The following is a 14719-nucleotide window of genomic DNA, read 5'->3' as shown; positions in this document are numbered from 1 at the left end:
GAACAATCGCAACAATGACCCTGAGTAACCGAAACTCGGCCGCTTTTATGTTCCACCCGCCGGGTCCAAAATCAACAAACTGTCAATTGTAAAGTGGACGAGGTGCGCGATATGGTGATCTTGAGTCTCATGACTGGCAAGAATAGTGGCTTATGGCTTGGTGTCCGATTTGGGCACCTGCATTCATGCCACTGCCCATGCTACACCGCACGTGATTTAGGATGAGATGCTTCTTTTAGCGTGAAGTTTACAGCGTGTTTACTTATCGCGCTACGTTTTCAAGCGTGCAATTAGGCGTTTTAAACAGTGCAGCTTATCGTAACTCTATCACGCCCGATTTGAGTGATTTTACTGATAAGCGACATTGTCTGGTGACTGAAACGTGCCGTCTTACTAGCGTTTACTAGCGGTGTAACGATACTGGTACGATTTCCGTAATTCATTTAGGTAATTTAGGTAATTCATTAGGTAATTCATTGATGAGGCTCATGAGGCGTGGGTTGCAGATTATAAATGCAAGCAGAATAGTATGTAAACTATATTTCATTCCTTTTTGCGGTCTTCTCATTAGCGGCAATGACTTCAGGTTTAGTCGCTATTCTTATCTTCAAGGCGCCATCGTGACTAGGGGAATCTTCAAGTCAACTATAACAACGTACTCAACTCCTACTATTTCTTGTTCATTGCACGTTTGAGTATGTTTGACAAATAGTCTTTAATGGCAGGTGCTTATATCAGTCTTGCCTTTGCGCAAATAATCTCAACCTATGCACAGTAAATCATTGCTCGAATTCGTGCTCTGACTCAGTACGTCCAAACCTTCATATACCGCTGGTACTGCGACCTTGACCCATTTTCGTCTTACTATTTCCGCTTTTCCCCTTCAAGAGAAACGCAAGATAACCCAACCGAGCTGGACATGTTCAATCCCGCGTCAATCACCGGCGCCAACTTTATCAGAGGACGACCATTGATAGTACTGATCCACGGATACACTGGACACCGTGACTACGCACCGAATCCCACCATAAGACCCGCGTACTTTGCCTACGATGAGTTCAACATCATATCTGTCGATTACAAGCCGCTGGCACTGGAACCGTGTTATCTGCAGGCGGTACGTAACCTTCCCACGGTGGCAAACTGTACCGCCCAGCTGCTCGACCTCATCATCGCCCACGATATCATCCCGCTCGACGATATTCACGTGGTCGGGTTTAGCCTCGGTGGTCAAACTTCCGGCATGATCGCGAACTATCTACGGGCAGGTCGGTTGAAACGCATCACGGGGCTCGACCCCGCCAAGCCACTGTTTGTCTTCGCCTCGAACGAGTACAAGCTCGACCAGTCCGATGCAGAGTTTGTGCAGGTGATCCACACGGACGTGTTCCAGCGCGGCATCCTGCATCCGAGCGGCCATACGGACTTCTTCGTGAATGGAGGCGTGGTGCAGCCGGGGTGCGATGCATCGACCATGATGACTACGGGCGAGTGCAACCACAACCGGGCGCCCGAATACTACGCGGAGTCGATCGCTACGGAGGTGGGATTCTACGGCTATCGGTGCGCTCACTGGTACCTGTACATGCTCGGTATCTGCCGTGGCGGTGGACCCGACGACCAGGTCGCTATTATGGGAGCGCACACACCCAACACGTAAGTACGCCACCACGAAACCGGTAGTCGCTGAAAGTAAAAGCCTGCATGTAGCTAAGCCACACTTACTGGCACGCTGCGACTTCGACTCGCCGCACCTCAAATACCTTGATGGATCGGGATCGTTGCGGCTCGCTTACGGCAAACGCTTTCAGCTGATGATCATCATCAGTTAACTCGTTTCATGATGGACTCGCAATCTCTTCTTTTTTCTCTCGTCTAACGATGCGTTCAATGCACGCGAAGATACATTGCATGAATGTCACGCTAATCCAGGGATCTCCAAACCTTTCAGCCCGCGGGCCGCATTGGCTGATTCTGCGATAGCGTGGGTTACACATTACACAGAGTTTTACATTAGATAGGACATGGCGAATCCAACTCGCACAAACAAATGAGATAGATACGAATATTGATATGCTTAAACAAGTTTACACTAACACCAGCAAAAACAAGTAACATAGTTTACTGAATCGCTAAAACTGGAAATGGAATCGCGCGCCCAATTTAGGCCAGACTGTTTACGTACTAGCGGATTCAAGCGTTGAACTACAAAATTAAGTTGGAAATTAATCACAAACATTTATCACCAATTAACATAATGTTAAATCGATATTATGCTCATGCTTTGTTTAAATTTTCGTACATTAATTTCATATATTCTATCTCAACTCTTGAATCCGCCAGGTGCGTAAACAGCCTGGCCGGATTTGACATTCACTAAATTGTGCCCTCGAAGCATTAAAATTGTAAATTTTCCCGTACCTAGGCCCTGACTGTTCAGCTACGAGTAAAAAAAGTCACAGAAAGCCAGAAATGGCAGTCCTAGACCTCTTGAGCTTGTTGTACCGAAAAAGAAAAAGAAGAAGAAATTGTGCCCGTGACTCCCGTGATATACAGCGTTTGCGATTCAGTAAAATGTGTTCTGTTTCACTATCAATCTCCCCGTTTATCTTATAAGCTTACGCGATTCATTAAGTTGGGCTCGTTATTTTCTATCTGTTGTAAAACCCTGTACCTTGCTGGTAATTTACACAGATGTTGCGCTCGAGATGTTTTTTTTTTTTACATTTTTTAGTATTAAATGCATGAAATCTAAAATTATTGCAGTAATTAATATTTGAGCAGTTAAAAAATATTACAACTTTCCTAAATAAGACATTTTCATTAAAATGGTAACACTAGCAAAAACGTCGCGGGCCGTAGTTTGGAGACCCCTGCACTAATCTGTACTAACATCACTCTCATTACGCATCTCTCTTTCCGCTTTCGATAGACGGCTCCACTCATATCGTATCCTCACACTCACCAAAATGCATGCAACATGCCACATGATTATGCAATTCCATTGCATGACCTGTGCGGTTTGATTGAGCCAAACTGCCTGTGCTGGAAGTTTCTGGTAGTGTGTCTCCACTAACCACACGCAAATCTTCATTCCCTCTTTCACACCCTTGCAGAACTCGGGGTCTCTACTTCCTGACCGTTAACATGATGCCGCCTTATGCAAGAGGAAGTAATTACACCCTACGAGAGGAGCTAGCGTCCATATCGGCTAACATTGGAAACTAGTGGGCGCTAGCGCTTTCCCGGGGGAGCGATACGTTTCAGTCACATACCACCAACCAAGGACCAGGCGGGGACCAAATGGGGACCAAAACAAAAAAATATATGATTCGCACTAAAGCAACCCATCTCCTGAGCTCTGTGTTTCACTTGACAATGTTCGTGTGCTGTGTTTGGTGTGCTAAGGAGCAGATCCCTAATTAGGAGATGCTCACAAAACGAGTTACACAAAATGTGGCAAATTGCTAACATCGTGCCACGACAGGAAGACATTGCGCAACTTAATTACCTTCATAAATTCAGTGGCAATAGACATAAATACCACACATTTCTCACAGTTTAGCTCAAGTTTTTTTTCTGCTGGAACCATATTTCGCACCACGCTCCCCTTTTGTGCGATCACGTTTGTGATAGAATCGAGATCGAGAATTATCATACGTTGCGCCACAAATCGGCCCAATCGACCCCGTGACGCAACACCCTCTGATGTTATCATTGAACTGGAGGGCTTTCCTATCACCCACCCATGGCCATGGCAAGGGTTGTCCGACGGTTAGGCGGAACAACCCTGTGTCAGCCTCCATGAACTTCAAACTTACGATCGGGTGGACGCGAATAATTGCACGGCGTGTGAAATGTTTTATTATGCGTTACCGACCCCTAACGCTACTGCTGGTCGATGCGTTCACTCGACCTCGAGTGTCGCGATCGTATTCATCGTGGATGAATCCATGCACCAACAGGGGTTGATGATCGCGTGTGCAACTCTCACTAGTCGAAATTTTTAGGTACTTATTTTAAATAAAACTGTTGTTGACTAACTTTATCTCAACTGCAGCAACTCCATAAGCAATCATATTATTCATTTTCAAGTAAGGTGTCAATACGACTCGTTTCTGTTGTCATTTAACGGCGAACCCTGTCAATGCCTTTTTAACCACAACTCCCCACCTAACGCCGGTGGAGTTTCTCTCTTGCTTTCTGGTTTTTGTTTCAAACCCCCCGCAAAGAAACGCGCATCGGAGATCGGGCTGAGAAAGACGCATGCACACCGTCCGAACCAGTTTCCATAAAACCATCGGCTGGTGTGGTTCCGCATTTTTTCGCCCAGCTCATCGGCGAGCATCGGTTCCGTCGTGCCGTTCGAGTGCTTTTCGTTTTGTTGTGTGTAAAGATTAATGTATTTTTTATATTTTCCGTTGCTGTGGCAAGAAAAAGTTATTTTTAGTGCAGCTTTTTTTCGATCTAAAGCTTGTGTGAAAATTGTCCCAAAGGTGCTCATAACCGTAACGGCTTGTGGTAAAAGGAAGCCCGCACATCCAACAGTACAAATTGTGTTACGATCGTTACGGATAAAAGCAAACGTGCCCCATCCGTGTGCGACCTTTCCGATGTTGCGATTTGATCGAAAGGCAAAGTGACATAAGTTTATATCAAACGAAACAAAAGTGGTGGAAAACCCCAAGCGGAAAACCCCGGCCAAACAGGCTCCGGAGGATCTTGGTGGAAGTTTTTTTTTTCACAACCGAAGGCAGGAAAATCGATTCCGCAAACAAAAGTTAACCAAAGCACAGCAACAGCCTGCCCTAGAGCGGCAAAATACGCGCCCAAAGTGAAGTGTTACTTAACGCCGTCCGAAGATCATCATCAGGCTGCGGCGGGAGGGGGAGGAGGGGTTTTTGGCAAGTACGTGGAAGTGTACGGGATCGGAACCCCTATCGGGGGGATAATTTTTCTTACCGAGGCATTTGAGGCGTACCGTAAGAAAATAACGAATAAAAATATGTAACCCAGCCACAAAGCGGAAAGCGAGAGTGAGATAAGCGAAAGTGATTGGAACGCTGCGTGCGCACAAGTGTACTGCCAATTCATCGATTGCATGTGAACGCACGATACGGTGCGTTCGGATACGCATCGAAACCGTACGCGGGGAAAAAAACGGAGTAATCAAACTACCCAAAAAAAAAAAGCAAGAGAACAAATCCGCACACCCCTCACCACTGGGCATGGTCATGCTGTTGGTGCAATCCAAAATGCAGCAACTTCCGTTCGCAGGTTCGATTGGTTTGGTTTTCATGTTGCTGGCAGCGTTCCAGAGCATTACGGAAGGTAAACAAATTGAGAAGGTTTTGTCGGTTGAAGGTTATTTGCTTTTTTTTTTCAGACTCTGTTTTGTTTCAAAGTGTTAAAGATAATGTTTTGGAGTGTGTGTTTTTCTTCTAATTTATGCGTTGCTTCATTTTACGCTCGCTAAACCCTGCTTGTTAACGATGTATAGACACCGCATCGGGACCGGTTTGCCTCTATGTCTTTATAGCAACTTCCAGTGGACTATAAAAAATTAAATAGATTACTTGACCTTGCTCTAACGCTTTCAGATGAGAGTTAAAACAGTAAAAAAAAAACTTAAGGACAACTTGTTAAGAAAACAAAAGAGCGTTGCTTAACGAGAATCTTTAATTAAATTAGACATCAATTTCATGGTAAACTATTTCTAAAGTCACTGAGAAGTTGAGAAATTCTATGTTGTACAACATGCAACATGCAGCAAATGCCTAAGTATTGCAGATATTGAGTGGACACCATGAGAAATTTGTCTGATTGTAACCCTGCTTTTCGTATCGGAAAGAAATAGTAAACAGCGAAACACACTTCGCATACATTCGTCACCGTTGGAAGCTATGTCCAACAACGGGTCCGACACCCACAAACCCACTGTCCCCAAGCCCTTGCTATCGGTGCCGACACAGCTCGAAACACTTGTCACCCGAAATTTGATCGCACCATCGATCAAACGACCAATTTCATTTAACACGCTCTTGGCAAACGCTGCAGGTTAGAAATAGCTCCCAATAGCTGAATAGCAGTTCAGGATCTTTAAGGCCCACCTCCCTCATGCCGATGGTCACGATTTCTTTCCTTTCAAGGTTAACGGCGATCCACCCCGTTTGGACTGTGCCAGTTTTCACTCTCGATCGCGACCAACCAAACAAATCATCGCGATTCGTTGATGTAATAGCCGCACCAAAACGGCGAGGGCCACTTTTTACTGCCCCTTCCACCTTGTTTTTTTTTTCTTTCAAACCAAGCCCCAGACATGTCGCATGCCTGAACCGTTGGTTCATAAATACCCTCAAAACCTTCGGCCAGTCGTCCGGATCCGTTATACACCGAATACGGTTTCTGGTGTGCCCTCGTTTGTTTTGTTTTTTTTTTGGGGGAGGGTTTTCTTTTTGTTGCTGTGCGGTTGATTCGGGCCGCGGATTGCGCAACTAGGAAATGCACGCCGACGCGGCTCGCCCCGTTTCGCGAATATTCACCTCCGGACGAGGAGAACAGGAATTCGCGGCTCCAAACACACTGACATCAACCTTGGCGAGGGTTGGCCGCTAATAGTCTAGCCCGCATCCGCAAAAGCTAGATAGGGCCAGGGCTAATTATCGGTCACGGGGCAGTTGAGATTGTACAGTGTAACCGGTCATTACAAGGAAACTCCCTGCGTGCCCGAGCGGCGGGCAGAGGCTTCGGCACGCATGGTTAAAAAAGTGAAAGGAACGCATAACCGGAATCTATTCCCCAACGGGGCAATAATCTGGCGCCTTCCACGTTGTGGCGGAGATCACGTCACGTTGCAAGGCTTCGGAAGTTCATCGCCAAACGTGCGGCGTATTTTACCGTCTTTCGATATCTTCGGTTTTGCATCACCTCCCCCAAGGGGGGGCCATCAAACTCTGGAGAAAGTTCTTGCGGGTCGTGACGATGCGATGCTTGCTGTGCGGAGCAGCTATCGGTGCGTTACTGATTCATGCCGGGTGCATCATGATGCAATCAGTGTGCAATGTACGATCCACCTTGGCAGACCGGCAGGCCGTGAAAGGGGCATCGAGGTGGGGCGTAGCTCTTCCAATTCGCTGTAATGCTACACGCTCAAAACCAACAACACGGTCTCGAAGACATCCGTCATACGGCAGTGCCGTCGACGCCGTACAGCTCGTCTTGTGCTGTAATATGCGAAGCCACCGAGTTATGCTGTAATCGATGATGGTCTACACTGACCTGTCCGCCTTCACTAAGCTGAGCTACCCTAAACACGACGCAAATACTAGCAGATCCCGGGTTAGTGCGCTGGGTTTTTACCGGCAGCCTGAACCGTCCGGTTAACATTTCTCACCGTGCATTACATCGTTTGACATTTTCAGCGTTCCATTTGTGTGACCCACAAAGCGTACTTCCTCTGCCAACTTCATGTGAAAGTGTTTGAAATGTGTCTGGTATGGTGATGACGCATGCCCCAGACAAGTTCGTGTTGATAAAGGTTGTTAGAGTTGCTTTGCTTTCTTCAATTAAAATGAAAGAAAGAAGTCGCTTGTTGCTGTTGCTGTTATTAACATTTGCGAGCTGTGTTCACTTGCCTACTCTTGAGGACATTGAAGTGTGCTGTTTTTTTTGGTCCATAACTCACACTGTCGAAGATATCACATTACTCGCCTAAAAAGTTCGTTCACAGCTTTTATTTACCTTTCGAATTGTCTTTCCAATTCACAAGTAGCAATCAAAACAAAACAATCCCAATGTGTGCATCATCATTATGACTTTTCTTTTCTTTTTTTGAGCCAAACTTTTTCATCTTCTCAATTACTCATTCGTGCCACAACAGCGGCAAACAAAAATGACCCTAACAGTGGAGAGTATTCGCCACTGGTAAAAAACCCCCCCCACAAGCAAACGAGAGCAATTTAGTTCCCATTCAATAACGCGTTCGCCGCTTAATTACGCATTCCAATCGCGCGTCGTTGCGCCAAAGGTCGGCCGGAATTAGACACTACTGTGTACAAGGATTTCGAGCATGGCACAACAGCAAACCTTCACCGTATTGATCACGTGCTGCGGTCATATGCCGACACCGGTAGCCACTGATCTAGTAAGATCAACGATGTCAAAATCATTTGACGCTTGTCAAAAACGCTGAAGTCGTCGGGTGGCATTGAGGTTGAAGTGACAAGGCAACTTAACTGATTAGTGAAATGAGGTGTCATGCGTTTAAGGACATTTTATGTTGGTCAAGATATTATTTCTAATATTTTCAGAGCAGTTATATAGCTCGTTTTAATTATTGTAAAACACAGACACAATTAAACTCCATAATCAACGGATAATTGAAAGCTTCAAAGACTTATTAAACATCAAGGCTATACATATTTATAATTGCGTAAACAGCGTAATCATCGATGTTAACTGGCACAACAGCATAACCTTCTTTAAATTCTTCACGACAGCAATTAAATGACATTTTTTTTCCCGCCATTACGATACACCCGAACAAACAAAAAGAGACGCCCACCGCCCAGGTGACCGAGCATTTAAAATGCAGCATAACGATGCATGATATTTACATGCTTCTGGTTTGAAGTTACACAACCACTTCCATTACTAACCCGGCGCCGGCAGTGATTCGCGTTCGTAAAACCAACTTATCACATCCACTCCCCGCCAACTCGCGTCTAGTAAACGAATGTCTTGCAGTTCAAAAAAGTCGCGCTGCACTGCGAGAACGGTTACATGTGCCAATAATGTCAATGTTTCATTAAACTCATCTCGTAATCATATTTAAGTTATACCCTCGCCTGGGGTACCCTTTGTGTGTACCATCACGTTCTGTGGTACGCGAGGCCTCCTCGGGATGTAGGTCAATTATTACCTTCATGAAAATGGATGCCGCTACCGCTAGCAACGATCGTTTAGTTGTGGGCTTGCCTCTGCTAAAGGGTTCTGTCGCAATATCAATACGATCGGTTCAATCGGTTGCGAAGTTGTGGCCAGACCATCCGGGCAGAACACAACGTCGTCTTCGCCAAGCCTCTCAGCGAGTTCGAAACCATGGTTACAAAGTGTCTAACAATGTGCATACTTTTCCTCTCGATCTTATCATCTCCAGCTCAGAAGCAAGAAAACAAAAATGTGTTCAACACTAGTTCGTGCCTGGAGAAGCCTTACCGATGTCCTCATCCGCGGATCAAGTTCTATCTGTATACGCGCCGAACCCAGCAAAACCCAGAGCTGATCGATGTGCTCGATCCGGAATCGCTGTACTACACGCACTGGAATCCATCGCATCCGGTGAAGATCGTCATTCATGGGTTCGGTGGTGGACGTAACCTGTCGCCCAGCCCCGACATGCGCAAGGCGTACTTCACCCGGGGGAACTACAACATCATCATCGTGGACTATGGATCTGCTGTGACGGAACCGTGCCTGAGCCAGATCGAGTGGGCACCTCGGTTTGGGAGTCTCTGTGTGTCACAGCTGGTGAAGTACATCGCGCATCACCCACGAGGAGTTCCACCGGACGATATGCATCTCATTGGGTACAGTGTTGGGGCACACGTAGCTGGCCTGGTGGCGAACTATCTCACCCCGGCCGAGGGTAAGCTGGGGCGCATTACCGGACTCGATCCGACGATCTTCTTTTACGCGGGCTCGAATAACTCGCGGGATCTCGACCCGTCCGATGCACACTTCGTGGACATCATACACACCGGGGCGGGAATTCTTGGCCAGTGGAGTCCGGGAGGGCATGCCGATTTCTACGTCAACGGAGGCACTAGTCAACCGGGTTGTGCCAGTTCCACCATCTTCCGTAAGTGCACTTGTTCGTTCCGGTGTAAGCCGTCCAGTAATTCTGTCTTTATATCTCCAGAGACACTCGCCTGTGATCATACGAAAGTGACGCCATACTTTATCGAGTCGATCAACAGTGAACGAGGCTTTTGGGCAGGACCATGTCCAACGCTTATATCCTACCTGCTCGGTTGGTGTGAACCGAAAGACTCGGATTACGTCCTCATGGGTGAACATCTCTCGAAACAGTGAGTAACTGAGTTGAGTTCTTGAATTCTTGAAATGCTAAGCTTACTTTATGTTTTTTTTTTTTTGGTGCAGAGCCCGAGGTGTGTTCTACGTTACGACGAACGCCAAACCACCGTACGCGCGTGGATTTCCGGGCAAAAACCGACGCACGGCCAAAACATCCGACTACAGTGGCGTGCGACGAAAGTAGGAAAGGAACTCACCGAGCAAACAAACAACTAATGGTTAACCATTCGTCAAAAGCTAACTGGTTGTGATAGATACAGCGGACGACAGATGAGGTGTACGTTACCATATTTCATTCCCAACATGCTGCAAAAAAAAAGGTAGTGGCCATCTGCATAAAAGAAATGGATCGTCTCAGTATAAAGGCAAAAAAAAACAGCGTTCATGACGTCATCATCCTAATGAATTTAAATTTGAAGGAAATGTAATTTTCTCAGCCACAAAGAATAGAAAATCAACGGCAGCTAATTAGGCAGCACCAGAGGGTTAGTATTAGTAGCCAGTAGGAGCAGGTTAGGATCTTAGTGTAAGGTAGGGATTAAGCATTCGTAAATGCGATCGTCGCCATTCTACAGCGACTTGGTTTTGGAAGGAGCGCGCCAGATGTGTTGCGCCGGATCGTTAACCTTCACGAGAGTAGAACGAATTTCGTTGGTCCATCCCATTAGCTATGCAGCACAGCGCGGCTCCTCATCAAGCGATGGTAACGTTGGTCACGAACCTACGCTCCAACGCAATAACGTCAAAGAGAATCGACCTAAGGTTTAGCGTAAGAGTGCACTGTACATAGACAGCGAACCTAAGATAAGGGGGACTATGTAGCGGGTTAAAGTACGTCATTTCGGATACGGGACCACTCAGCCCACCAGTTGAGTGTGAATGGAGGAAAAATAAAGCACTGCCACTGTTCGGGGTTGATTCATTTCAACAGTTTAAATATACGCACTTTTATTTGTTGGATGTTTGTGGCGAGCACTTTGCGAGACGATGCATGGATCGTCTGCCGGTCTCTGTTCAAACTCGATCGCCACACGCGTGCTGTGTGGCCAGTTTGTCGTCTGTTTTCACTCGATTAGTAGGTGGTAAGTTTCATACACTTCGCTAAACACGCTATTGCCAATAAGGAATACTTAACTACTAAATGTCATAATCATATTTTTGTGTGGCTGTACGTCCTTGTGGGTGCTTTCGAACGAAGTGGGGCTTTGTTTTGTAGGTTTTGTTCGCCTCTTGTCTACCTTCTGAACCCTTTCACCGATGCTCTCGTCATTAGCATCCCTTGCCTTTGCCACACCTACCCACCTCGCCACCTTTTCAGCGTTTAGTTACGATGATTGACTATGATGCGATTATAACAGCGAGACGATTTTACTTAATACTGTCCAGAGCTGAACTCTTCAGCTTTTGGGGAATATTCGTTACCATTTTTTTAAACTTTTTTCGCCTATAGAATAGAGAAGGAAAGAAAGGTGCCACATACGTGTGGTAGGTTGCGATTTGCGGCCCCGTTTTTCTTTAGCTCACCTTTCCCATTTTGCATCGATTTGCATACGTTTTAAGTATAATGTAGTGACTTTTCTGTTCGTATATATCCAATGTACAATGTGTTTGCTTTGGCTTTCTAGCATGCCCTCGCAGATATTTACTATTCAACGTTTACAGCTATATTTATATGTATGTATATATATATAAACGAAGTGGCACAGTAGCACACCCGTTGCTATAATATTAAGTACAATGCCGCTATGCTGCTACTCCGGAAACAACGAAATTACAACTATCCGAGCCACTGGATGGCTCGGGGGGTTTTTTTGCGATGATGTTTTGCGTAATATTCTTGTATTGTTGTGGCGGTAATAACATTACCATTTTGGGATATCCGACAACCGCTGGGATGGTGTTGGTCCGAGCTGTTACAAACTCGTGAACCTCCTTACTCCATCAGCCTGTCAGCTTTAATATCCTTCAATTTGGGGTTTTTTTTTATGGAACCGACAACTAGCCCACAGTTCCGACATACTTTTATATATATATATTTCAATTAACAACAACAGCTAGAACGACATCCGTGATTGAAAAACAGTAAAGAAATTCAGTTCAACATAACGACCAAACGAACCGTCCATTTATAATACGAGTCTCAACAATAGTCTGTATAGTGCAGTTGCATTCCAGCGTTATTTCGTCCTTCTTTTATGCTTACACAACTACGATGCCTACTCTGCTTAATCATAGAGCTACCAACGCTGTTTCCATACGCTACTGCGACCCATTTCCTACCCACCTGCTGCACACACGCACTACGTTTTTTTGTTTTTTTTGGGAAGGATACACTACCAGAAAAGGGAGGATGCAACAACAGCTGTGATTGTCATCCTGATAATATGCGTTCCTGGCACACCAACTGTTCCGAGTGCCCGCAGCAAAGGAATCTCTGTTGGGTGCCTTAATATTTGTTCGGCCTATACTACTACGTGTTCGACCTGCTCTGCACGATTCGGTAGGACCAGATGGGCCCAGCGAGAGAGTCTTTTACACGGTGTCCCCATTGATAACGGGCTAGACTTATGTTACATCTGCAAGTTGGTCAAATAGCGTGTGGGGTAACTGAGGTCATGTACAGTTGACACTGCAGCACTTCCGGCGCTGTCAGCGTGTGGTTGAGGAAGATGAGTGTTTGTATGGGAGGTTCGAGAGGGAACAAACCATGGTCCGGGTTGTAATGGGAGCAGTTACAGCACAGCTTACAGCTCGATCGATACAGTTGTGGGGTATACAGAACGATGGGGAACTAAGGCCTACCTACTGTCACTAAAATTTCAATTGATCGCGTATAGGGGTCACGTTTCCGTAAGAGACATTTTGTTCAAAGTGTTTTAATGTTCGTTCGAAATCATACGTTATTACTACTACCAACACCGATCATGCCCAACTCTAGCATTACAATACCCGTTTGTTGGATGAGTCCGACAACTCCGCGGGCCGCTCGTCACCAACCAAGAAGATGTCGGGTTGGGGTCAAACGGTCCCGGAAAGAGTTCTCCGTTTGTCTAGGTATTTACAATCTTAGCCAGATACGGTTGGTTTGTCTGTTTATCATTATCGATGCCACAGTCTTCAAAACCTCCGGTCCAAACCCCGGAACATGTGCGGCAAAGGATCGTGATGAGGGTTTTATTTTTGCGTTGATTTTTTTTTTATTACTTTTGAACTCCAATTCTCTTCTCGTGACAAATTTGGATGGTTGCCAATTAGATAGTGTACAACGACAACCCACCCCCCCCACAAATGGGCAATCGTTTCCCGCCATCGGTGTGGTGTTACATGACCGGAGAGGTTTTCAACGTGCATCGCTACTAATTAGGTTTCACTTCGTATTGCAACGATTTAAACTTTTGTTTGATGAGCTGTATATAATTCACTATATCACGGAACGGCTTAGCACTACTTGTTTTGATTTGGCCTTACATGCTAGGCGTTGTTTAGTTATTGTTTCACTGTCACATTCGCAGTACTCAGTTCGTGTTTATCGAACACTTATTGAGGCTTACCACACTAAAAACTCAGGAATCAAAATTTATACACTTACATCAGCGGCCGCTCGGCGTACGCTTCCTGCAGCTGTCAAGTTGTTTATAATACAAGCTTACGTCCGTGAAAAAAAAATCCAATTTAAACAACTTAAACCTGGTAGCTAGAAACTTTACAGGAAAGCCCATCGGCCCAAAGCCATTGTCGTCTTATAACCTACGCGGGGTCCGGGTCGGGCCATTACGCCCGTTCCGTGTTTTATTATTGTCGCCACAGCCTTTGAGAGTGAGTTGACACCTCAAATTTAACTCTTCCTCCTCTTTAGAAACAGTCAGAAAACAAACAACCAAAAAAAACATAAAAGTTACCTAATTACACGATCACGCTACACAAGCAGTACGGTTGCCATTTGCGAAACCCCGGTCAAAAGAGTTCAACGCGTGCGATGAGAGGAACGCCAATGATCGCGCACCGCCGAGGAAACACATTAGCGGTACACTTCAACTTGCTAAGCCATCCTTTAATTAAGTTTTGCTTGCCGGATATTTTATGCGTGCGTCACCACACTGACCGTGTCGAGCTACTCGTTCGCAAATTGACACTTTTTTTGTTATTATTTTATATCTTAACTTGTTTCTATAGACAGATTTGTTTTGTCGGACCAGCTGGAGGCAAACACTGTATTAGGCGGGGTAGTAGGGTGAATTATGTTCATTTAGTTCATGCTCGTAACGTCTATGTTTGATTGTTGCTTAATAATTCCGTCACTCTGTACTGCTTCCTTCGGGCAGGCAAGGATGCTCGCTACCGAACCAAGCGACAGATGCGATTTATACCGTTCCAGCATCATTTCCGGCGTAAACGAAAAGTTGAAATCAGTGCGGTGACTTAACAATTGTGTTTCATTTGTGTGGTTTGCATCTTTAGTACGATATACGATAATATTATTATGGCGCACAGCGTATGTATGTATATATTATGTAATATAGTGTCAGCTTGGTGTGTATGTACACTCGTCGGTTTTTTTTTTGTAAATACATTGTGCATCTTTTTTGCTATGTTTTAGCTATGTTTTTTTTTTGTTAGTTACTAT

The 14719-nt window shown here is 45.5% G+C and overlaps 1 protein-coding gene across 1 annotated transcript; it reads left to right on the top strand.

Moving 5' to 3' along the window:
* The first annotated feature begins 14 nt into the window (after nt 1-14).
* LOC128712324 (uncharacterized) lies at nt 15-10279 on the top strand. The gene is made up of 6 exons (XM_053807220.1): nt 15-88; nt 889-1656; nt 3117-3172; nt 9158-9859; nt 9920-10088; nt 10162-10279. Exons 1-6 carry the CDS (start codon nt 15-17, stop codon nt 10277-10279), a joined length of 1887 nt encoding a protein of 628 aa, XP_053663195.1.
* Nucleotides 10280-14719: the final 4440 nt, after the last annotated feature.

The sequence above is a fragment of the Anopheles marshallii genome, chromosome 3, assembly GCF_943734725.1.
Source record: "Anopheles marshallii chromosome 3, idAnoMarsDA_429_01, whole genome shotgun sequence".
In the NCBI taxonomy this organism is placed as follows: Eukaryota; Metazoa; Arthropoda; class Insecta; order Diptera; family Culicidae; genus Anopheles; species Anopheles marshallii.
Note: the sequence above shows the minus strand (reverse complement) of the source record. Positions and strands in the feature narration are given on the sequence as shown.